This window comes from Diorhabda sublineata, chromosome 10, assembly GCF_026230105.1.
Source record: "Diorhabda sublineata isolate icDioSubl1.1 chromosome 10, icDioSubl1.1, whole genome shotgun sequence".
In the NCBI taxonomy this organism is placed as follows: Eukaryota; Metazoa; Arthropoda; class Insecta; order Coleoptera; family Chrysomelidae; genus Diorhabda; species Diorhabda sublineata.
The window spans coordinates 4,440,350-4,467,105 of record NC_079483.1 but is presented as its reverse complement, the minus strand read 5'-3'; the positions used below and the strand labels follow the sequence as shown (position 1 = coordinate 4,467,105).

The window sequence follows — 26,756 nt, the reverse complement described above, 5'->3', positions numbered from 1 at the left end:
TACAAAATTCGCTACAAAAAAGTATGCCAGGTATTTGTTCCTAACCTCAAAATTTTCACCTTAAAATGCGTTTATATACTTAAAAATATCGGGAATAACTCGAAAACTATGAGGAATTCGAAAAAAAGTGCTGGGGCAAAAAATATATAGCACAAAATTTTCTACAAAAAAGTATCCCAGGTATTTGTTCCTAATCTCAAAATTTAAATTATAAAATGGGTTTGAACACTCAAAAATATTTGATTTTCGAAAACTATGCTAGCTTACCATATTAGAAAACAGAGATCTCAACGATCATGATGCATTTTGATTTTTTGAAAACGAAGTAGTTTTCCAAGAGTTATAAGCAGTTTCGATGTGTACGGATGCTACAACTTTCGTCGTTGAGGGAGAATTACTCAGAAATAGTGGCCCCAACGAAAAAATGACTGAAAATCTTTTTTGTAGAAAATTTTGTGCCCAACATTTTTTTTTGGACAGTTTTTTCGAATTGCTCTTAGTTTTTGAGATATTCGCGTTACAATTCAATTTTTTTAGTTACTTGGCTATTCATTTGTGTTGATTATTATCATATCTATAATTTCATTATCTACGAGCAGCTTGAAAATTTCAAAAGTTCTCCTAACATTTTCAGGAATACCATAAAATGGAAATCTTCTGATCAACATAAACTAAATCAACCTCGTCGTCTGAACTTAACGACTCATCAAACTGAAATTCAAATTCATCTCCACTACTGTTATCAGGGCTTGATTCACTCTCACTGGAGGATGGATTTTTGAGCGATAAGTCAACCAACTTCAGATCACGTGAGAATATCGCGACAACGTCGCTACAAAAAAGAGAGGGGAGCGAGTGACTCATTATTTTTGCCCCTTTACAACTCGAATTTTAAACCTCAGTGTGGCCCGAGGTTATTTTTTATCGGATTTTGAGAGATTGAAGTTTGTAAAATATATCATATTAGTTTCGACCCTTTGATAAAACCCAAAGCTAAAAAGGATCGGAGCATTTTTGAAAGTTTACCTTTTACAGGCTCAGCACTAGTGCAAAGATCAATTGGATCAAGGTCAATTGACCTCGCATCCCACAGAACGTGTTAAAAGTGCGTTATTGAAAGTTTATTCGGTGAAAGACGAAAAATCAACGAAATATATTGTTCATTGTGAACGCCATGTATGTTGATCAACTGGACAATATATAAAAGTACCATCCATGTAAAATGTTGCTAAGTTTTTTAAGCAATTTAAATTTATTTCAGTTCCAAATATAAATGTTATTAGTTGAATAATTGTCCAATAAAAAATATTCTCCTCGGACAGTTTTTGAAACATCTGTATTATTTATTAAATTGTGAATTCCGTTTACGTATTTTGGATTTATGAAATTTACGGTTATCTTTGAGCTATTTCTATTAATGTTGTAGCTAATTAAATTTACATCTTTTATAGTTAAATGCCCTTTACATTGCGATTCAACAATTTCCGAAAGTACATTCTTTGCAGGTCATTTGCAAATGTCGGGAGTTGCGTTTGCATACATTATTTTACGTATAAGCATGCGAAATAGGCCCTTAGGCCGGCCCTGTCCACCAATAATGGAATTTTATATTCCGGCGAATTCGTGCAGCGCCTTTGATGAACTTTTTATTATAGAAGGCGGTTTATTACAGAATTTTTTTGAAATAATTTCCAAAAAAGTCTATTTATTTATTTCTTGTCTTTCTTTTGTTCTCGAATTCTATTTGTGGTATATAAAGAAGTCAACGTAGTGCAGTTAGTTGGTTTTTAATAAATGGTCGTAGTGAAAAGAACGAATTAGGGAAAGTAATCACAAAAATTTTCTTAGTGATATTTATAAGTAAATTATTATAAGTTAAGTGTATTGCATAGTGTGTAAATAAATTAAGACGTACGAGACAGTGTTTATTAATTCACCCCACTAATTGAAGGATTGTAAATAAATACGAAAAACGTTAAAATTACACTTACAGATCCTCTACTTTTTGCACATTTGCCAAATGATTATAATCGAGATGGAAAATAGCACAGGCCTACGAAAAAAAAAACCTTTTTTTGGGTGCCTAGTATTTTTGAGCTGATTTTAACTATAATTTTATTGCTGAATCTAAATATGAAAGCAGTTTTTCTGTATCAGCTCTAGATTTTTAGATAAATTCACTTATCTATCAATGCTTTTTTTCATTTAATACTTTCAAGTATGACTGTTTAAAAATTTATACAGGGATAGATTCTTGTATATTTTCCTTATAATCAGTCTTCTTTTGTAACAAATTGAATTTAAAATAATAATATTTATGAAATAATTTATTATTTTAAAAAATAATTATTATTTTAATTCATTTATTACAAAAAGAAGACTAACAATATGAGATATTAAATAGATTGGTTGACAAGCTGTTAACAAGTGGGATTTAATCCTACTTATTAGTGTCATCCAGTTAGTTCCATAGAAATCCGATAGGTGGAGCTGTCCAGTATCTGAAGTGACCTTCAAAACTTCAACTGAAGTTAAGAGTTGAGGTTAGTTTGTGAATTCCCGCGGTGCAGATAGATAGAAGTTAGCGTCGTATGAAATTTCTCTTTAGTAACGAGTTGTTGAAAAGTAAATCTAAAACGTAGATTGATAATGTAAATTGCTGTATTTGTGTTCTTGAATAGAAATAGAATGAGTTCAAGTAGAAGAAGCTGTGTACATCATCCTGATATTTTTTGCTACATATGCGGAGAATACACGTTACTGGAATACAGAAAAACTATTAGTGACTTTGTAAAGAGGACTTATCTCGGATATTTTGGTGTTAAGCTCGGTGGTCAGGATAAAACCTGGGCACCACATATTGTCTGTAAAACTTTTTTGTCTCTGCAAGACGCCCTATCCCTCACTCAGAAGTAGTGCCAATTCCAACTTTTCACCAGTTACCAGAACTCTGTGAGGACACATATTGTCTCTCTGATCAGAATTCCGACATTATTGAAGGTGACAGTGATTTTGAAACGATATCATCAATTTCTCAATGTTTCAACCAAGATGAATTAAATGACCTCACTAGAGATCTCAACCTGTCGAAAGAAGCTTCTGAATTACTGGCTTCCAGCTTTGGTTTTGGAAAAAATAAAGTATCATGAACACCAATGGGTGATTTGTGTGGACTTAAAAATGATAAACTTTCTCCTTGGACAGCAAAGTGGCCACACCAAGTATCCTAGTTTCTTGTGCCTCTGGGATAGCAGAGACAAAACGCAACACTGGATTAGAAAACAGTGGCCTAGGAGAGAAAACATGTTGGGGAAGAGAATATCATCAATGATCCTTTAGTTCCACGAGAGAAAATCATCTTTCCACCACTGCATATCAAGCTGGGTCTAATGAAGCAGTTTGTAAAGGCTCTTGATAAAAATAGATCATGCTTTGCATATATAGGGAAAAAATGCCTCAGCTGAGTAAAGAAAAAATTAAAGCAGGAATATTTGATGGCCCACAAATAAAACAGCTGATTAAAGACCCTGACTTCGTAAATTCAATGATTGAGATTGAACAAAAAGCCTGGAATTCATTTGTTCCAGTTGTCCAAAATTTTCTGGGTAAACACAAAGCTGAAAACTATGTTGAATTAGTCAATGAGACGCTGAATAATTTCAGATCACTTGAGTATAACATGAGCATTAAGGTGCACTATTTACACAACCACTTAGACCGTTTTCCTGATAATTTAGGTGACATCAGTGAGGATCAAGATATAAAATGTATGGAGGATCGCTATCAAGGAAGATGGGATACTCACATGATGGGCTTTAAAACGGGATTGTTCTAAAATACATTCAAGAATGTCACGCAAAAGAAGTTGCCGAAATGTTTAGTGAGTAATTGGTTTAAATGATGAATTTTTCTGTTTTCTATTGTATATAATAAATAATATCTGTAATATCTGAGTTATATAATAAAAATTCCTTGTTTAATTTGTTTCTTTGAACCATAGTTTTTCTTTTAAAATAGTTTAATGTATAATTCACAAAAATGTTGATATCTTAAAAATTCGAGCTGATAGGCAAAAACTAATAGCATATTTGAATTTAGGGCATCAAGTTCATAAGAAACCACCTCCAAAATCTTCGGCACCAAAACCACTGTTGACCAGTGTAATAAAAAAAATTAGTACGATTATTATAAAAACGAAAAAACTGAACTGATAATACTCGAAACATAGAATATAGAAGGGCATAAACGAAATTACCTCCATCGGTATGGCACTTTGCTTTACATCCTTCTACTAAGCAGCTTCAAGGAATTCTGCCCCTTTTTTGTAATATCTGTTTTATAAATTTAAAATCATTAATTACAAACAATTTGTTTTCCCGCTGGCTTAGTATAAAATCTACTACTAATATCATTATTTTAATTTGACAAAGGGGCAATTTTAAAAAATTCTTCTCTCTATTGTATATTGTTACCACTGCCCTGTTGGAACACGTTATTTCTATTGCGCAGAATCGTCACCGTACCAAGGACGGTTCTTTGATGAGTTGGAACGAAGCTGTTATTATAGAAGACATAGACATAGAATAATTTGTGAATTGACCCAGAACAATAGCATCAAATTTTCTAGGACCAAATCTGAACCATTTTGTGGAATTAGCTCCAGAATATTAGAGAAATTACTAGAATAATCTACAGGGGTTGAGACAGGCAAGTATTTTCCTGGGAAATTATAACTACGAAAGATCTGTTGAATGTACGAACCCGCGCAAATACTACTAGGAGTCTTGTTTGGTTTATGAAAATAGTTTTGACTGATTCAAAATTACTTGTTTTTCATTTAAGGCTGTTAATGTCACGAAGAAAAAAGTAAAAAACATCATGATGCTCTAACGGTTCTACACAATCCATTTGTACCTCAAATGAAAGGCTTTTGTCCATTTTGATGATTTTGGAATGAGCATAATATGCATTTTTTACAAATTCACCGAATGGCGTCTTAAATTTTTTTTAAAATGAAATGTCCACAATTATAACAAACAAACTGAGCTTAAACTTCAAAAATCCCGAGGATGATAAAACAATAATTATTTGTGAGTACTACCAAAAGTGTTTTACCCTCAATCATGCCCTCCCATTTTGCCTTATGCGAAAGGCAAAAAAGGTTAATTGAATGTTTGTCACTTTTGTTCGCTTTCTATGTTATGTACACTACCAGTCAAAATCTTTTTTCCAGCCCATAATCCATTAATTAAATTTCGTTTTAGGTTTCCATCCACTTTGTACTTATACCTAGAAGATATTTCATACAAGACTCTACATATCATTGTTCTGATTACAAAGTACTTAGACTAATCCCAAAGGAAGCTTATTTTCTGGGGTTTTTGTGTCACACTTCCCAAGGTGTAAGAAATACTACTCCTTCGAGGTAGTGAAGCCTTTTAGTGAAACGTACAGGACATCAACGCCATGCCTATCGTCCTGAGATGATATTTGACGAAACAGTGACCTTTTAGAAGACCAAACACCAGTGTGATGTCATTTTTGGTTATCAAATGAAGTTTCTTAGACTCTTTATCTGATACAGTTATGTATTCTCATAAGTAAGCATAAAAAACCCAAAATATACGCATAAATATGCCAATCCTTTAATCAAAGTATGCAAAAAATTATGAAAATATGCTAAAAAATTCTAATAAATCAATTTATTCTTATTCGCTTAGCTTCTTAGACATTGGTTGCAAACATTGTATTAATGTGTTTTATGACACGTGTCCAGATTCCATCGTACCCAATTAGCAATATGAACGAAAGTTTTTACTTGGTGACCTGTTAGATTTCCTGGCTTCACATTTTCTTTCTGCATTAGCCTGTAGGCACCTCTAAATGTCTCTTTTTCCACTATGCCAAGTTCCAAGTAAGTGTTTTATTACAGATGACTCCTAGATATTTTACTTTATTGGAAATTATCAGTTGAATTCATTGAGGCTAGATACGCGTATATATTTGCCTTTCTTCGCCTTGTAAATTGGACTAGTGTTGTTCTGGCAGATCATCCGCAGAACCTAGGACTGTGAATCCAGCGCTATTAAGTCTAGTAAGAATTTTATCCACAAATGATCTCAGAAAATGTAATAGGACTTCGCCTTGCGGACACCGCTTCACTATAGTAATAGTTTTATGAGCGTTTGAACGATTTTGGCGATGCAACTACTTCTGAAGCAATTTTATCTTGTAGATATAACGAATTTGAAAGAGATCCAAGATGTATCTATCAACTTTATTTTATGCGCACACTGTATACCTATGCCAACGATTTATGCATATAACCGTAAACAGATTTCAGGTATTAGTAGGTACTATTAGTTTAATAGGCTTTTAATGTCCCACAATAAACTGAAAGTAATTATATTGACGTTAAAAATTAAATTGAAATTAAAAAAAAAAGACACACTAAGAAAAGTTCCATCTAGAACGGGAAATGAGGTATATACAACAAACTTAAAAGTTTTGTTGTAAGAAACATTATAACTGAATAGGTTACGAATAATATTATACGCGGATGAGTAATAAACAATATTAATAAAGTTTTTAGCGTCTTCTTCATTAGTTTATCTTTATTAAAGGCGAGATTAAAGTTTTAACAAGCTTTTATTGACTTCACATTTATAGTTTAAACACAACCGGCAACATTAAAATTTTATAAGAATATGTTTTGGAAACTGATACATCACGTTTTTCTTCAAAACATTTAATCTTGGATACAGATGCCATTACAAAGATATTGTACTAAACAATAATTATTTAGAATTGGGACTCCAGGCAAAAATCGTCCAAAAAATTTTTCACGCATTTAGGGTTGTTTCTGAGGGTACAAATAGTAAATTTAAGACATGGTACAACTTATATATGATAAATCAATGAAACATAACCTAACCTAACTTACCCAAGATGGTAATTATTTAAAACTGGTTAGGTTAAGTTTTATGTATAAAATAATGGAAATAATGTATCTCCCCCAGCTTAAATTTACTATTTATACCCTCAGAAACAACCCCAAATGCGTGAAAAATTTTTTGGAACGATTTTTGCCTGGAGCCCCAATTCCAAATAATCACCTACTAAACAAACCCTAAATATTTTTCATTTTTCTATTTTTTTTTAAGTAGAATTAATTTCGATTTTATTCGCTGTTAGTCCAATACTGTTTCGTATTAGAATTATTTCCCCCATAATGGGCGGGTACATACGAGCTCATAGATGACCTTCACGTATACAATCATTTCTTTACTAATCTTAACGACTCTATGTTATAACCATTTAATTACGCGCAAAATAAATTGGAATATAAATAGATAGTAATTGAGATTACATTCTACATCGTAATTTTATATGTATAATAACAACACCATATGAAAATTAACACAAATTAACTAAATAAACTCAAGACACCACGATTCTCAATTAATTAATTCTCCGATGATGAATACATAAGTATTCGAAAGATCGGAATATATATTAAACATAGTACACTTTGATGTTTCATCTACCACATTCCCACAACAAAAGCATTTATATACAGAGTGTTTCTAACTTCATGTAACAAGATTCAGGAAGTGATTGCTCGTATGAAATTATGATGGATCTTTCCTATAAAAAAATTTCCTTATTCTCACCCTTGAAAGGTGGTGACTAAAATTGAGTTTTGATTTTTTTTTTCTAAAATTTCAGTATTTTGGCTGGAGGTGATCATTTCCAGCATTTATTATGAATCGTATAACATTTTACACCTTTGATGTTTTTAAAAAAAAATAACACAAATTAAAACCGCCACTTCCAGTCTATGAATACATCAGTAATCGAAAGCTCGGAATATATTAGAGTTAGTACACTTTGGTGTTCAATTTTACCACATTTCCTCTCTGCGTCGGATTAAGACGTAGTCGAGCCTGGGGCTGAAATCGACCCAGGTCCCACTTAAGGAAATCAAAATCAACTCGAAATTTTTTGAACGTAATATTTTAGAATAATTGTTGGAAAAAATTGCAAATTTTGCTGCGGGTCCAATATTGCTTTTAAAATTAAAAATTAAATTAGTAATTTTGCAGGGCACCTGCCAGACCTCCGCCTACTCAGGGTCCGGGGCTTTAGTCCCCCTTAGACCCCTTCAAAATCCGACGCTATTTCCACTACGAAAACGTTCTTCAAACGAAAAAACAACTACTTTCCTGGCTAACACTAGGTTGATTGATTAGTGTGATAAAATTCAGTGCCTCTTTTAATCTTTGAGATATTATAGTCATCATTAATCTTAACAGTTTGAAACTATTTACAATCTTACAGGATGGTCCATAATGCTATGTCGTAAGTTACATTTTTTTAAATGAAACACTCTATATTTTATTGCATATTTGGAATCAGCTTGACTTTCTCATTACAATATTATAGAATTATGTTTCTAAATGTTTTTGATTTTAGGTCTCTTCTGTTTCAAACGTAGTTTTTTTAATAATATTTAAAAGATAGATAAAATTTGACGTTTCGACTTTTCTTTAAGACTTTATCGAAAAACTAATTTTGAAACAAAAGAAACCTAAAATCAAGAACATTTAGATGCATTAATATATCAAAAGGTCTTAGAAATAAGAAATTAAAGAAATTTATTATAGAATTATGATATGTTATACGGGGTATTTGAAAAGTTATAACCAATTTTCCATAAAAATCGTAACATGTTCAATACCCTGTATAATCTAAGAGAAATTCAAGAATTAAGTTTGTTGCGGCCAAAGCATTCGAAAAAAATTATTTTACTTCGTTAATGTTTTTTGAATATGATACAGGATGAATAAAAATATAAATACATTATTTTCTCGGTTTTTCTTTTAAACGAATTATTAGTTATTGAGATATTTTAATTTTTCTGTGCAAAACAATGATTATATACTAATTATGGCTTGGCTTTGACCCCTCAATGTTTCAAATTGATATCTCAAAGTACTAATCAATCACCCTGAATACACTACCAGTCTAAAGTTGGTGCCCACCCCATAATCAGGAGAGTATTCCACAGTATTGCTTGATGAAGTAGAGGAAGAAATTGTAAAATGGCGACCGTATTCGAAAAGAAAATGCTTTATCATCAAGACAACGCACTTTCGCACACTTTGTTGTTCGTCATAGCAAAAATTCATGAACTGGTTGAACAGCCACCATATTCTTCAAATCTACCTCCCTTCTCCAAGTGTATTGATTTAAAAAGATAGTGTTGAAAAATGAAATTGATTATGAAAACACAAATACACAATCAAAGAACCCTCGTAATGTAACGAATCAAGCACATCTCGTCCTGTATCATAATATTAAAGAGTTAGAAAAGTCGATTTTTCATCACACAGAATTCAAATCACGTGAAATGATTTAAAAAATCCTGTGAGTTCAACTACAACGATTAAGTCGTCTGTCATCTCTCATATAGCCCAGTTTGTAAGCATTTTTTCATTGCCACACAAAGGGGGAAAGTGCTATCACAGAACTTAGTTGTATTTAAAATTAGTTATTAGAAATTCTTCTGGCAAATATCCATTGAATTCTAAACGATTTGCCCAAGGATATAATTAGAAATCTTATTATATAATTAATGCCATGTGTGATACGATTTTGATTTTTTTCTGTAAGTCTAGTTCGTATTTTTTCATTGTCGCTTTATATATTTTTAATCGAAAACCAAAGAAAATTTTTCACTTTTTTCAGATCACGACGTAAATTTCGAAGAATTTTTCTCTTAACATGATTGACAGATGTTCAATAATGTTTAGACATTGAGATGATTACTTAAAAACTCTTATTTGCAAACCCCGATTTTTGACTTTGACCTTGACGATCAAAGCATTTGACATATCTATGAACAAGTTTTGCAATACCCTCTTCATAATACTCAGCCGCCAATGTTGGAAATGAGTTGTGACGGTTCCTTTGAACCCACGTCAATTTGGTAGCGTCGCATTCCAGGCTACTGCTTCAGATCAGCAAAAAGATGAAAATCACTCGGTTCTAGATCAAGACTTTATGGTAGGTGTTCGAAATTGCTTGAATGGTCTCTGGGTAAAACGAACGCTATAGAAATAGAAACGGGCATTGTCATGGATCAGAACAATTCCAGAAGTCAACATCCTCCTTCGTTTGTTTTGTATAGCTCTCCGTCGGGTCGACTCATTTGCAATTTGAGTTTGCAACTTGACTGCGCAACGCGCAATCGGAGTTGTGCAACCTGTTTGCAATTGTACTTTATGTAGTGCTAGTTTTTGAAAATGCATTCTAGCAGTAGTGAGTCTGAGGAAGAAATGATAGATTACTATCAGTAAAGACGGTATCGTAGAGGAGGAAGAGGGAAATATTGGTGTCATCCGTATATTCAAAAAAACTTAAGCCGCAGGTTGTTTGTTGCTACCGAACAGCTGAAAGAAACAGATGCAAAGTTTGTAGCATTCTATAGTTTTACAACACTTCATGCTTCTCCACCTCTTCAACAAAAGAAATATTGATTGATTGAGATTGATCACTCATTTTAAATAATATAAGGCCATCCGCACCCGTGGTTGCAAACTGAACTTGAGTTAACGACAGGCAGTTGGCTCGTGTGAGGACTCTCACTATGAAACACAGACAAATTTGCGCCCCACTCTCGTTGACAACTCGAATTGCAAATGAGTCGATCCGTGTGCGGAGGCCCTAACAATATGTTGTTGTTGTTGTTCCGGACTGCATAAACTCCATAAGCAACAAACCTCTTTCTAAGTATTATAAACGGATACAAGGCTGTCCGTTTCAGAGACTGAAGATAGATAGTTTACCTTCTGTCTCTCAAGGCGATAATTTGGGTTGTAAGGTAAATAGTGTGTTCAGTATGAATATCACGAACGGTTCCAAAACTTCAAACTTAGCTGTGAACAATGACATAACAGGCGATGAAGAGATAAGAGATTTAAATGGCAGGTAGGGATTCACCGAATGGATTCCATCTCGTAGAAACCTCATAGCTCAAAAGCGGTTAACACTCCGCTGTTACGTATGCAGCACTTTTTTTGTGAGATATGTGAGATGGACGCCTAGAAACGGCATCATGAATAAAGTAGAAGCGTTTGAAATGTGAGGCTATCGGAGAATCCTGAAGACTACACACCTGTGGACTACACATATACGAGTAATGAAGAGGTTGGATAAATAATCTTCAATTATTACCCATTTCGTTCTCTATACTTAGATAGGTTACTACTTCAACTAGTACAACCTTGCTCAAATAAAATTAGTATTCTTTTGGTACTCATAGAATTAACGTTGATGTTGACACTATTGTAAGCACCGCTTAAATACCCAAAATGTCGGGAAACCCGCTTATTTCATTTCTTACCACTTTTTCCGTACTTAAGTTTTGATATATGGCAACACTGATGTGAATATGTCTATGTCATCATAAAGTATGACATTTGTAATGTTGTACGTACTCAGAACGTGTTGTCATACGAGTGCTATTTGAGTTGTTTTCACTTACTTGAAACATTCTTCCTGGTCAAAATATAGAATTAAATCGCGAACTTTTTTGTGTGATGATTTTCTATGACTTTCGACGTGGATTAAAGCAACAGCAATGTGTCGATCAACTCGCTTGGACTTTTGGTGATGTAGCACCATCTGGAGCTCAAATCTAAATAGTACTTCAGCATTTGTTTGCTGAATTGTTCGAAAAAATCGGGGAAAACAAAGCATAAGACGAATCATTCTTCACCACAATGGAAGCTTTCACAGTTTAAACATTTTTGGACAGTCAAAACATCGTATTGATAGCCTTGTTTGGCACCCGATGATTTCTTCTTATTCCCGCAGATCAAAAATAAATTGCGATGTCAACATTTTTCTACACCTGAGAAGCGTTCAAATTACATTTTTGGAGGTACCTCAATCGGAATGGACAATTCGTTCAAACGCTTGCAAAAGTGTATTGATATTAAAATAGAGAATATTTTTATAAAAGCTACCCTCGTAGTACCGGGAAGGACGTGACAAAAACCTTTATAATCTAATGAAAACTCGCGCTGTTGCCAAATAGTTTAAAATTAAGGAGAATTTGTTTAAGTAGTTGAGTCGCGAATTGTAGTTTCTGTTTTATTTGTTTTTTTTTTAATTGTACTTCGCTGTTTTGTGAAGTTACATTTCTGAGAATTGATAACAGTAGCCTCATCTCCATTGAGAGTTTTTGATGGATGAATGTATATTTCAAGGAAGTTAGAATATATGGAGAGTTTCGAGTGAATGTTCTGATATATTATGAAGGCTGGAATTTCTGCCTTGTTAAAGATATTCAAACTTGTGTCTATGTTCGGAGTTTCAATCAGAGCCATGGGGAAGGTATATCAATATTTAATTGTAGAATTGGAGGAAACTGTATATATTCAGAAACTCTCTGATAAAAGGGATAGTCGCTTTCGATATCTATTTGCAGCTTTGGATGTTCATGGTTGCTCATTACAGTACTGGCATATGATAATGTTAGGTATTGTCTTGTTTCAGCTAGTGACTGCTCCTAGTTCCACTCTGCTTGATTGGCTATGGTATCCAAACATTTTAGTATCTGTTTTTTAGCGGAGGCATAAGCGATGGACCCATAATCGATCCTAGATCTTATGACATGCCTGCAGATTGAGAGTAAAGACTCTTGGTCAAATCCCCAGTCTCTGTTTGAGAGAACTTTTGATAGGATTAGTCCATTTTGACATCTGATGACAAGGTCCTTAATGTGTTCCTTCCAATTTAATTGCGAGTCGAAGATCATTCCCAGATATGTGATTTTTGATACATAACCGATAGGAATACCATTTAGTTCGACTAGTGGTTTTTGGTCTACCTCTCTTCAAGAGAACATTATGCATTTGGTTTACGCTGCAAAGAATCGAAAACTGGAGTCTTTGGACCATTTTTCAAGTATATTTATGGGTGATTAGATAACCAGATCATCTGCATCTCCATATCAAGAATATAGTTGGACTGATTATTAAACCTTACGGTATTCCATGTTGTTTTATTTTGAGGTCAGATATACAGACATTAATCCATGAAAATTTCTATTCTTGTGAAACTTATTAATGAAAGCTAGCATGTGTTCATCTATGTTCCATTCTTCCAAGGTTTTTAGTATGTTAAAATACAGTTATGCATTGTTTGTTAAAGCCTCATGTAATATTGTCGATTTTCTTTGGTGTTTTCTTCGTTCCAGTTCCCAAACAAGTCTGTTATTAATTATTTTTTCTAATAATTTACACATAGTGCAGGTTTAGGATATAGATCTGTAGGAATCAACTGATATTTCGTTTTTTCCTATCCCATCCATGTTTATTCTCGAATTTTCCGAATGGTCCTTCGCGCTAGACGCAAAACTGCAGCTACAATTCTCAGTGCAACCTATGATACCTGTTTAGTCCATTGGTCTTTACCTTAATCCCGCACAAAGCTGGAGGGTAGAATATGGATAAGTCGCAAAAAGCTACAGTGACTATTAGAAATTGTATGGACTGGGAATAGAACAATTATTCCGAGTAGCAACAAATAGAGACTAATTCAACTAAATTGTCATGGAGATAGCCGAAGCTTGAAAAATTGCACCAGAAGATGAAGAAGCATCAAATCATTATTTTTCCATTTTCATTTATAGAAAATGTATACAATATTTAACAAAAAATAATTCCTTCATCTTTTTAGTCATTAAATTGTTGTGCCAATCATTTGAAACTCATATTCTTATAAATATCATACCACAAAATACCCAACTCTACTGTGATCATTCACATATTGACAACATCGTAAAACTTTTAATATCTAGCAAGCGATTATCAAGCGTTAATATTCGGGGTAAATTCCATCGTAGTTTGGCCGAATACTTCCCCTCTATGCGCACTGGAAGCTCCGTTTTGTCACTTGCTCTACTGTACTTTATATACAGAGTGAGTTTTATGTAAAGAACGCCTCGATTATCTCGGAAACGGCTTGTACGATTTTTATAAATTTTTGAGCGTAAGGGTCTTGTGATACGGCCGGTATTATGGTAGTATCTACATAAAATTATCACATATATTTTGTATATTTAGAAATACCGATTAGTTTTCATCTAATATTCCCTAGACTTAAATGCAATAATTCCGGAGTTATAGCTCAAATTAAAATAATACATTTAGGTGACTGTGAGTGCTAGAATAACAAATTTGATGTTTCAATAAATTATTATTGTTGAATTTTATTGAATTGAATGATATTAAGATATGGTAATAGACGTAGAAGTCAACAAGAAACTTGTAATATCTTTAATGATTTATATCCTAACCGAAATCCCATAACAAGATATACTGTCGCTAAATTAGTAAAAAAGTTTATGAAACTGCTTCAGTAAAAGATTCATACAAATGAAAACAAATCTTTAAATGTTTGTGTAAAAATCGTACCAGCCGTTTCCGAGATAATTTAAGCGTTCCATACATAAAAGTATACATATATGTATCATATTGATTATAGAAAAACGTTTTAGTAAAAAATTTTAACATGGTACATGATTGTTAATTATGTCTACATACCCCTTTAGATGCTGCCGCTTCCGAAGAGGGTGGACGTTCTTCTGGTGGATGGATATTAGTTTTGTGCTGAAACAATAGATAATAGTTGCATTTTTTTTTTAAAGAAATTTCGGAAATGTGAACCTCTGATCATATTATTGATCTATATAAATTAGAAATTGAATCAACCTTGCCTGATCACCCACGAATATTCGAGAAGCCACGCGCGTGTATAATAAGGCTAGCAGTCGAATGTGGCTAATAATAATATCAGCCACCAGCCATAAAACAATTATTGTTTTGATTTGAGGTAAACGCCATTGTATATATAGTTTGTAAGTGAAATATTTGTTTGTAGAATGGCAGATTACTCAAATGAAAGCAAAATAAATTTGAATGCATTGTTCGTATTCAAGTACTAAACGTATTTAAACCTGGTGCAAAAAAATTAGAGAGATAAAATGTATGGTTTAGTCTAGTCAGGAATTTATTTGAAGCAGCAGAACTAAGCAAAATAATAAGATCCATGAGAATAGAGAATACAGAGAATGTCAGATAGAGAGGAATTCAGGACTCGAAAACGAAAGCAAAAAATAGAAAAGAGTGCGAATCACTTCCATGGTATGAGCCTAAAAGGCCTGCGTGAGCACCAGTTTCAATAATATCTAAAATAGGACAAAATTGAGAGCAAAAAGTCTATTATAAACAAAAAAATTATGAAAGTAAAGCTAATATATGACGCTATAGAAATATAAGATTTTATTTCGAGATTTTCCTCTTTAATTACTTAGATGTATCATAATTTTTTAAAACAAAACTAATATTACAAACTTATCTGTCATGTTTAATTAGTACTAGATCATTTTGGTACATCATCCGAAATTTTCTCAAATACTACAACTTTTTTTATGTTGTCATATTTTTACAGAAACATCCTCGTTTATACTTTATACGTATATTCATTTTACACACACTACCGTCACCCTGCGTCTCCTTTTCTAATCCTGTTGATTCTCAAACGGAGAAAATTGTTTGACAAGACCGATGCGAAGTTATCCGACTTATAGTTGCCTACAATCATAACTAGATGTCACTCGTTCCGTAGTTTACACCTCAATATGTACACATATTTCAAAAGCTTGCTTAGAATTTATAATTAATGTCAAAGCCTTCGTATTTCATACGTATGGAATGACCCCCACAATGTCCGCAATGAGCCTCATAAAAGGCGGAAATTATAATGGACAAAAAGGGAATCCTAACCAAACCAAGCATTTTTATTAATGCTTATTTAATGGGTTGTTTTGGCGTTGCGTCCTTTTCTTTCCCTTAAAAGAAAATACAATAAACATCGAAGTACAAAATATACCTGTATAGTAAAAGAGACTTTTTTAAAAAAATTGACTTAGAACTTTATTTCATTACACTGAATTTCAGACGTCCTTCGTCGGATCCTAAAAATAAAATTAAAAGCTTGTGATTACACTTTTAATATTTGCGAGCGCCCGCAATTTCGGTGTGATTTAATAATGGCTATATAGTCTAGTCATTTTTTGCATATTGCAGCACCCCATCTTGTGAAAAAGTTCCTAGTGAACTAAATTTTTATATACGCCTTTATTATGGTATTGTAATGAAGATTTGAAAAATCTACATCGAAATCGTGCCGGCTAAAAATGTTTCGAAGGTCACGAAAATCAGTTTTTCACAAATATCTCGCGATGTATTGTTCGAAGGTCAATTAGCGGTAATTATAAAATTGTTCCTAGTAGAATTATCTACAAAAAAAAGTCTCTTGCATTTTTCTGTAAAATTAACCGTTTTCCAGGTAAAGCACTGTGAAAGCAACTAGAATGTGTATAGTTCTTCCAATATCAATTTCACATTATAAAAACTGGTTCGAAGCCCTTGCCGACAATTTTGTTTGATCTACCATAAGCGTAGATACCTCATTACCATACCTAAATACTACTTTTAAAAACATGTAGATCTTATGCCAGAAAATATTCGTTAAAATGCAATCGAATCATTATAAATTGTAGTCCTACTTGGAACTTAGAAAAAAATCATTATTATAACTCGTTAAGGCGTTTGGTTTAAACATGGTACCAGGCGTGAACTGAGCCCTTTTTGTACCTCATCAATTTTTTTTTCTGGAAAACGAAATTTCAAAGTAAGAACCATAAAGGAAATTCTTTGCTTCCAGCGTATACTATTATAATGCGTTTCCCTTCAGAATATGGCCAATTCAAACAGCAATTTTTACTATTGTCAACCCAAACGGAATTTAATACATCGGGACTGTCAAACCATGTTTCATCTAGTTAAATTATGTGTCTATTAGAACTTTTTTTTTCTTTAAATGTTTTTCGGTTCTGTGAATGATCCACAGCAACCCCTTTCGTGACTACTCGATAAATTTAAAATTTATTTACTCTAGTTAATTTCGCAATTCTTATTATGATTGCATTTATGTTTACGATTCGATGTTTTCATTGGTAAACAGTGTTTAAATAGAGCCAGGCAAGTCCAAAATAATATCCAATCTGACAACGTTGTATAATTTCCATAATGCAATAATGTCAATTGTCAACAGTGATAATAAAACAACCCCTATAGTTCGCGAATTTCCAGCACGTTTGGTGAGCAATTAGATTTATTAATTACGCTTAAAACTTATATAAAATATGAATGTGAATAATTATGTAAGTTTATTTAATAAATTGCCAGTGGGATTCATCAAAAATAATTTGAAGTTGACAATAAATTTTTGTAAATAATCAAAAAATATTTTTTATCAATTAATTTTGTATATTTGTTTATTATAATAATATAATGAACTTGAACCAATGTATGATAATAAAGTGACATTAATGATTTGCGAGTTGTTTATTTTAATTATCACATACGTATATGATTATTTAATAATTACGTAACATTGTCATAAAATTTCAATGCTTGGAATCTCGTTTACCATAATAGTGTACAACAAACAGCACGCACTGAGTAGATTAGATGAAAAAATAATTTTTCATATTCCAATGATTATTTATTGGAAACTACATTGTCATTATAAAATATTTGTATTAAAAAAATAAATAGACAAAATAATTTTCACTTACAGATATTTCAGGTGCCATATTAAACACTTTTCTATAACACGTAAATATACAAATAACGAAATCTCGAATTAAACTAGAAAATTTTATTTTATTCCACTATATTCATAAATCTAGAGGTCGACCTATAACTATAAAGATCAAAAACACAACTGATTAGGAGCACCTTATCTACTCTACGTATTATGCCAGAAAGAATTTAAACAGTGTTAAATGGTCGTCATTACAAAATACATAAAAAAAAACACCCACGTGATTTCCGAGAAGTTATTAAAATCACTATCACACTCCGATTCAGACATAACACAGGTGACTGCGTATAATTTTTAAAACTGGTGCATCATACTTACATAATATACGTATTTTTAGAACAAAATATTTATACTTATACAAATTTCCTCCCTAAATAACGGGGAAATAATTTTTTACTTCTTAAACATTTTTATATATATTTTTCTGAGTATATATACTCGTTTCCTAAGTTAAGCGGGAAATGAGCAAAAAAGTTTTGCATTTTGTCCTTGAATAGGGAAAACTAATAAAAAAGAACCAAAAAAATTGTAAATTATTAAAAACAGAGTGCAAATAAATTAAATGACTGGCATATGTTGCTTTAGTAAAAATAATAACTGTTAATAATATAGGAGAATCATTAAAACGATTATTTGTTTAAAAAATAGAACTTTATCATTCAAATAGAAATTCGTTTGAAAATTATGAATGATAATATAAATGCTAGAGTTGGAGCATATAAACAGTAAACTTTTGAATTCGACGGCATTCTGGTGGGTAAAAACGGTTTGAAAGAAAATTGCTGGACACACTGTTTTAGTTACTATCCCTACAACATTTGAAATATCTGTAGTGTACTCTACACCAACAATAACATCTATTTGATAATAATATCAACTATAATTATGTAAAACGTTTTAATCCCTGCTAATAACCTTTTTTGTAAAATTAATTGTACCTACAAATGAAGAGATACAAGAAATTTTACTATGGATTTATTTAATATATATGAAAATAAACGTGTAGATGATATACGCAATAAGTAAATAAAAAAGAAGAAGGATCTGTTGTGGACACTTCCAACTCATCGTGTCATTATTGTCAATTGTCAGTTCTTTCTAATTTGCTCATCAAAAAGTTAGGGCTCCAAAGTCTTAATTCCAACAACAAGTCACTTTAAAAAAGTTTTAAGAAGTTGTTTCAGACTTTTTTATCTAAAATACACTTTCTAAAATGTTTTTGTGGGATTGGTTTACGGGAGTGCTTGGATATCTAGGATTATGGAAAAAATCTGGAAAATTATTGTTCCTTGGTTTGGATAACGCTGGCAAAACCACATTGTTACATATGCTTAAAGATGATAGATTAGCACAACATCTTCCAACTTTACATCCTACATCAGAAGAACTTTCAATTGGTAATATGAGATTTACAACTTTCGATTTAGGTGGGCACGATCAAGCTAGAAGAGTTTGGAGGGATTATTTTCCAGCTGTAGATGCTATAGTTTTTCTTATTGATGCTAATGACAAGTATGTATATCTTTGCATAACTTAGGCATTGTTAGAATGATTAGTGAAAATCGTTAACCTAGACCTTTAACACACAAGTATTCCTTTGTTCATAGTGATATATATATATATATATCACTATATATATATATATATATATATATATATATATATATATATATATATATATATATATATATATATATATATATATATATATATATATATATATATATATATAACCAATACGATTAAGCTTTCCTAGATTGTTAAATTAATTAAAATGAATAATATCAATTGTGTCAATTTACAAAATAATATAAATTTTATTTGATTCCATTGTTTAGTAGCTTTTTGAAAGTGCCTTTAAAATTCTGTATGATTTAGTATTTAGTGATCTGTTTATTGTTCATAAAAATTTTTCAGCAAAAACTTGATGTACAAAACATTTTATGAGCTAATTGTGAGACATTGTTAAGTTATACAGCTTATTTAATAGTTTACCGCATCAGCTTTTAAATTTTTTATCAATTTATGTCATAAATAAGAAGTCATTCTGCTGTTCTTTACTTTTGTATTTTTTTTTTCATTAGTTTTTGATTATGTTTTGTACAATAGAAAGTTATGTTTGCTATATACACTACAGGAAGGAAGTTTTTGCCCACCTATAGTTTGTGTAATACACAACAATAAAATATATGATCAATTTTGTTATTTATATTTTAAAAAAAATATGTAGATAAGAATGTAGTAATAATAAACTACTGTCTATTTTTGATTCATCTATGTAACCCCTTTTGTTTTCATTATTTCAGTGCATTATTTTGGCATTCTCTGTAACAATTTTTGACAAATAATCGTCGTTTATTTGGTTCCATTAGTTTTACATGATAATCCAAATATGTAAAGCTGCAGAAGGATACTGCTTTTTGGCTTCTCTGTCCAATTTGTCTCACAACAATTCAATCTGATAGAAATCGGGCGACTGTGACGACCAAATTATTACTTTCAGTACATTCTTCCTTCCCAATTCTTTTAAAGACTTTTTGCACAGCTTTAAGGAATGCTTGGGATTGTTGTCATGCTGGAGGATCAATTTTCTACAGCCGGAAGGTACATTTTATTTTAATATTATTTTATAGACTTCTTTCTACAAAATCCTTCAATTTTTACCAGGTCTCTAGTCTCCGCCGTGTTTTAAAGTTGGGATTACACATGGATCTAACAGCCGTTTTTTTAATCAGCTCACAAACATTTTTCTTTTATCCCTAAAAATTTCTAACTTTGACTCATCACCTCATAAAAATCTCTTCATGCATCCAATTTTTCTGTTTTTTAGCCCACTTAATTTTATTTTGACGTCAAGATTTCTTCACACCACCCTTAAAAAAAGGGCCTAGATTTATTAATCTGAGCTATCTTTGGGTCCATGAGTTGTCGATCCTGTATACTGATCAATTCAATATGTTTATTTTCAGCAGTTGTAGTTTTTAAAGGCACTGAACTTTTTCTATCGCCAAGCTTCTGGTGGATGTATATTTTTTCACGTTGTAGTCCACGCTACATTGAAGTATTACAATCATATAAAGTAAACAATTAACAGACACTATTATTTTTGGTTTGTAAGACACCATTTTGACCTTCACTTAACAATATGAAAGAGAAATTTGCTGAAGTGTATTATTTTGAAATTTATTGAATGAGTTATGAATGATGGAGTGGGCAAAAACTTTTGGTCGGTAATGTACTTAGTGGGTCAGATTACTTGGTATATTAAATTTGCTACATTTTTTTGTTTTCACATCCCCCAATCCATATACCTTTTATTCTAAATGGTTTTATAAGATCTTTCTAATTAGAATTTTGTTTCTCATATTTGATTTTTAATCTGAGGTCATTTCTTCTGATACTCAAGTAATGAATTGTGAAATTTGAATGTTTGAGGTGAAAATCAGTTGTTTTATATCTTTTTTTTGTTTGTAGAAGCCGGTTTTATGAAAGTAAAAAAGAATTGACTGCTCTTCTCACTGATGAAACACTAGCGAACTGTCCAATTCTCATCTTAGGTAATAAAATCGACCTTCCAGCAGCCGCATCAGAGGATGAACTGAGAAGCTTTTATGAACTATATGGAGAAACTACAGGCAAAGGCAAAGTGCCCAGAAGTGATTTACCAGGTCGACCTCTGGAACTATTCATGTGTTCTATTTTAAAGCGTCAAGGATATGGGGAAGGTTTTCGTTGGTTAGCGCAATACATCGATTAAAGTCGCTTTTTGTTCAACTTTAGTTTGATGATGTTAGGATATATTATCAGATATCTTGACATCACTAACATTATAAAATTCAAATTGTTTGAGGTTTTTAAGAGAAAAAAAGATAAGATTTGAAAAGCTTCACACATTAAAAAAACCGTGGCTATAATAAGAAATTTTGGGGCTTAAAAATCAATTAATTTATTTCAAATGTGAGCTCTTTCTTTTTTTCGTACTAAATAAATCTCAAATTTATCTAAATCATTAAAATCATCCCTCAACTTTTACATTTAGGTGAATATTTAGTGTATTTTAATTTGTTTGTTAATTTTATTGTATATTATCAAATATATTTGGATTTGGAATATAAAAATGTACTTTAAATAGGTATTTCATTTATAAATCTACAAGAACTGAACATATCAACGCTCACAATTACACTGTCTTGTTCTACTGACCACACTAGAACCACTTTGAATACCACGAGGAACAATCTTTCGAAGGTACAAAAACTGGCTTGCATTTATGCAATGGGGGGCCATGAAATCATGACCAACAGCTGCACTAGAAGTGATTCTATGAATCTCTCACCTCTCCTCATAGTACTGGAAATCATGGCAGAAAAAATATCACTTAAAATGTTCAGAGACAAAATCACAAGAGAAAAAAACTTTAGCATTGAGAAAAAATTCCTCTCAATAAAAAGCTATTGAAGTACGTGGGATGAGAACAACATAACAGAAATGTCATTAAATGGTATACGGATGGTTGTTCTACTGAACGCACTGTTTACAATACTACTATATACTCACAATTACACTATCTAGTTCTACTGAACACACTTTTTACACTACCCCTACACCAACACTTATAATTACACTGTTTGGTTCTATTTCACACTATTTACACTTATACTATACCAACACTCATAATAACACTGTCTGGTTTTACTGAACACACTTTTTACACTACCACTACACCAACATTCACAATTACACTGTCTGGTTCTACTGAACACACTAACACTACACCAACATTATAATTTCTAAGTGATTGAATTTTTTTGTGGAATGCTTAACTTAACTTTACATTAAAGTAAAATCATAATATATTCTGCTTTTATAGTAAAGTATATGGTTGAACAAATCATCGTCGAAAAGATGAAAAAAATAATTCCGATTCTGTGAAGAGCAATTTTTATGCCCGAAGGCCCTGAAAAATATGACGCATTGCCGTTAGAGTGATTATCCTTGAGTCGATTGGTATATCTGGAGATATGTGGGCATCAGAAGCTGGTGAACTTCGTAAAGGGCTAGCTGGATTAGAATCAACCAAGGGAGAATTTTTGTAGAGGACTAGATGGCCTATAACTTGCCAAAGTTGAGACCGTTTGTGAATAAGGAGGCTGAGTATAAGATTGGGTTACTAAAATGATTCTACATTTACACATTGGCTTCATCTTCAGATGATATGGAATCGTCACTAAACTCCAATTTCTCCTCCAGATCTAAATTTTGAAGCATCTCCGCAACCTCTTCGACCGTAAACGTCTTTTTCTTTGTTACAGTTTTCTTTTTCCCAGTTGATTTTGATGATGAAGTAATACCTGAGGGACCAGCAATAGCAGGAGTTGGCGAAAAATCGGCCCTTTTTGATTTCTTTTTATTCTTCGGATAAAGGAATCCGTAACGATCTAGCACTAGAAGACGGACCAGCAGTTGATCCACCCGATAAATCGGTGGGGTAAACTAGACGTTTTTTCATTGGTTTCTTATCTGCCATTTGAAATCATTTGCTATTCGAAAAGCGTTGTGGAAATCGAATATTGTTATAGGAAAGTTTGATTAGAAAAAAGTTGAAATGTAAACAATTTTTAATTTAATTATGACTACGGTTCACTGATCACTCGAGAAGATATGAAATAAGAATTTTTTTAATGTCTTAATAGCAAAAACAAACTAAATCTTATTTAAAAAAATATATGAACATAGTTTTACAAAGAGCAACCAAACTACAGGGGAAAATTGTGAAAGTATTTTTTACATTTCCAAAATCCCCTAAAAAGTGAAGATTTAAAAAGAAGTCGAAAAAAGTCGGTCACGTGTCGCATAACTAAGAAGAAAGCGGGCATGCGCTGTAGGCGGCTACGAAGCTCTCGCACTTCACACACCGCCGCGCCATTGTGGACATTCAGGCGTCAGTCGGCGTTGTGCTACAGTCGCTTAAGCATTATTAATGCTCCCGACAAGTGTGAATTGCATGGATACAAAAAATACAAATATCGAATGTTTGTGGTTTACTGTTGAATTATGTCATATGACGTCACGATTTCGAAATTATTATTTACTTCACACATTTGCGGCATCAAGTATGGTTTTTTTGGAAAATTATAACATATTTTCCAGCCATTCTGCACCTTACCAACAGTATTCTTGTACAGAAAATGATATAAATTGTTTTTAATATTTTGATAAATCGAATACATTTACTTATTACCTATTGTTTTTAGTGGTAAAAGGCCTTTGTAAAGATGAATCGATTAACCTATAATAATAAAAACTTCAAATATTAAATTACGGGATGTAATACTATTAATATTTCCATACTAGAATGCATACAGGTAATGAAAAATTTGTTCTTTTTGTAATGAAATTTCACATGTTTTTTTCTGGTTTAGATAAAGACATAAATGAAATTTTTGATGATATACTACTTTTTGAAGAAAATATCATAGACGAAGCTTATGAAGAAGGATTTAAGATCGGTGTTCTTCAAGGAAATAAAGAAGGTTTTCATTTAGGATATCATAGAGGTTCAGAAATAGCTGCAGAAATAGGTTTCTACTTAGGTGTGACTGAGAAATGTTTACAATATTTTTCTACTAAAGACCCCGAAAAATTAGTCAAATTTGCAGACGCTTTAGAAAATTTGAAAAAATGCTTAACTGAATTTCCAAAAACAAATACAGTTCATGTAGATATATTTGAATTGTTGAATACAATTAGAGCTCAGTATAAAAAGTTGTGTGCACAGATTAAAATAAATATACCATATCCAGAAAAAACGAACATGTCTTTTTAAAATGAAGATATTAAAAGAACAAATTACGTCAATATTAGACTATTTACAACCACTTTTACCTTTGGCTAATTTTCATATGGTTGATTATTTCACGAAAAATGCATTTGAACAGTATGTTCCAGATATAATAAAAGAAGACGTACTGAAAGTTGGATTTAAAGAAGTTATTAATTGTATTTTTGAAAACGACTATAAAAAAATTGAAAATTTAAAGTTTTATAGCCAAAAATCGAAAGAGTTTACATTGAAAAATTTAAATATATGTTTAAAAACAGACGATTTTCAAGAAAAACTTGTTTCGTTAGGTTGTGCCGAACCACTGAGATTGAAATTAAATATATTTATGACATCAAAAAAGTCTCACGAAGTTGATATTCTCAGTTATGTAGCTGCCGCTATTCATAATGTATCAGGAACAACCCATTTAGTCGACATAGGTGACGGAAAAGGATACTTGAGCTCTATATTGGCTTTACATCACAAAATTCCAGTTTTAGGAGTAGACGCATCAGAAGTTAATACTAGCAGTGCGGTTTCTAGAGTAAAAAAACTTTCTAGAGTATGGAAAAGTGTTGTTTCTTCAAGTAATAACATTCAAACAGAGAAAAATATTCCAGTTTCTGCAAACTTATACAAACAAGTGACACAATACGTAACATCAGATACAGATTTTTTAGACCTTATTTCAAATGTATTTTTGGAAAAACCTGTAGATTTAGGATTAGTGGGGTTACATACATGTGGGAATTTAGCTCCTACATCATTACAAATATTTAGCAGTAATCAAAATATAAAAACAATTTGCAACATTGGTTGTTGCTATCATTTATTATCAGAAGAATTTGAAACACAACAATATTTTAGAAACACAAATAGTGATTATGGGTTTCCCATGAGCAATTTATTGAAAGATCAAAAGATTACAATTGGTAGAGCTGGGAGAATGATTGCTGCACAATCAATGGAGAGGATTCTTGATAAAAGGGAATTACCTAATGAAAGTATTTTCTATAGAGCTCTATTTGAAATTATTCTGGAAAAGTACTATGATTTGCCATCAGATAAAAGACAAGTTGGAAAAATGAGGAAAAAATGTGTAAATTTTATAGATTACACCAAAAAAGCGTTGAAAAGGCTAAATTTGCCTTTAAATGTGACAAATTCGCAGCTTGAAAACTTATTTGAAGAATATAAAGAACGTCAATATGAAATTTACTTTTTCTACTTGCTAAGGAATATGTTGGCCCCAACAATAGAAAGTTTGATTCTCTTAGATAGGCTTTTATATTTACAAGAATTGGGATTTGAAAATTCTTATATTGTGCAAGTATTTGATCCTATAGTGTCTCCAAGATGCTATGGTTTGATAGCAATTAAATAAATCAATATTAAATTTGTATTTGTGAATAAAATAATGCAAAAACTAATGTTTGAAAGAAAATTAATTTTGTTTTTATACCTGTTATCCTTATTTAAAGCCACATTCATTCTAACGCAAGTTCTCAAATGTGTAAATTTTATTATAGATTACACCAAAAAACCTTCAAAAAGGTTAAATTTGCCTTCAAACCTAACAAATTCGTAACTTGAAAATTTATTTGAAGAATGTAAAGAACGTGAATATGAAATTTACTTTTTCTACTTGCTAAGGAAGGCCCCAATAATAGAAAGTTTGATTCTCTTAGAGAGACTTGTATATTTTCAAGAATTGGGACATGTATATTCTCATCATGTGCAAGTATTTGACCCTATAGTATTCCCAAGGTGCTATGAGTTAATAGCAATTAAATAAATCAATATTATATTTGTATTTGCAAATAAAATGATGTTAGAACTAATTTGAAAATAAATTAATTCTATGTTCGTACCTGTTACCTTTATTTAAAGCACTCCATTCTATCGCTTTACTAGCTTAGAAAATTCGATAGAAATCCATTAGAGCAAGACAAGTTTCGTGGATACTTCATACAACTAAATCACATTGAGCTAAGTAACGAAAACAACATTTTATTATAACGGTTTTATTTTAAGAGACATTTTCAAATATTTGTTTTTATTGATGCTAACGGACACATTATTTGGTTATTTGAAAGAGGGGTCCACCCATGGTCTTACATATCAGACCGTGATTCTTCTTGATATTGGCAACAAAATAGAAGAAGATTATAACAACTAGATTCTATCA

General features: G+C 31.8%; 4 protein-coding genes across 5 annotated transcripts in view; 3 read left to right on the top strand and 1 right to left on the bottom strand.

Moving 5' to 3' along the window:
- The window catches only part of LOC130449560 (hexokinase type 2), an 89,484-nt gene extending 71,234 nt beyond the window's left edge, over window positions 1–18,250 (bottom strand). The window contains exons 1-2 of one of the 2 annotated variants that reach the window (XM_056787455.1): window positions 17,717–18,250; window positions 14,616–14,681 (exon numbers count right to left, since the gene is read on the bottom strand). In XM_056787455.1, the coding sequence (XP_056643433.1) occupies window positions 14,616–14,681; window positions 17,717–17,734 (84 nt within the window). In that variant the 5' untranslated portion in view covers window positions 17,735–18,250. The remainder of the gene's footprint in view (window positions 1–14,615; window positions 14,682–17,716) is intronic. The other variant, XM_056787456.1, reaches the window with a different exon arrangement.
- A 546-nt stretch (window positions 18,251–18,796) lies between these two features.
- LOC130449559 (GTP-binding protein SAR1b) lies at window positions 18,797–21,564 on the top strand. The gene is made up of 2 exons (XM_056787450.1): window positions 18,797–19,257; window positions 21,220–21,564. Exons 1-2 carry the CDS (start codon window positions 18,959–18,961, stop codon window positions 21,500–21,502), a joined length of 582 nt encoding a protein of 193 aa, XP_056643428.1. The 5' UTR covers window positions 18,797–18,958; the 3' UTR covers window positions 21,503–21,564.
- A 2,427-nt stretch (window positions 21,565–23,991) lies between these two features.
- Window positions 23,992–24,571, top strand: LOC130449309 (protein LTO1 homolog). The gene is made up of 2 exons (XM_056787042.1): window positions 23,992–24,110; window positions 24,168–24,571. Exons 1-2 carry the CDS (start codon window positions 24,101–24,103, stop codon window positions 24,569–24,571), a joined length of 414 nt encoding a protein of 137 aa, XP_056643020.1. The 5' UTR covers window positions 23,992–24,100.
- Window position 24,572: 1 nt separating this feature from the next.
- Window positions 24,573–25,952, top strand: LOC130449308 (probable methyltransferase-like protein 25). Its single transcript, XM_056787041.1, has one exon. The coding sequence runs from the start codon at window positions 24,573–24,575 to the stop codon at window positions 25,950–25,952; it is 1,380 nt and encodes a 459-aa protein (XP_056643019.1).
- Window positions 25,953–26,756: the final 804 nt, after the last annotated feature.

Bases quoted from the DNA above. Each gene is read 5' to 3' on its own strand.
- LOC130449559 (XM_056787450.1), top strand. From the start codon at position 18,959: ATGTTTTTGTGGGATTGGTTTACGGGAGTGCTTGGATATCTAGGATTA. The intron at 19,258-21,219 runs GTATGTATATCT...TTTTGTTTGTAG, and splicing joins CTTATTGATGCTAATGACAA to AAGCCGGTTTTATGAAAGTA.
- LOC130449308 (XM_056787041.1), top strand. From the start codon at position 24,573: ATGAAGATATTAAAAGAACAAATTACGTCAATATTAGACTATTTACAA.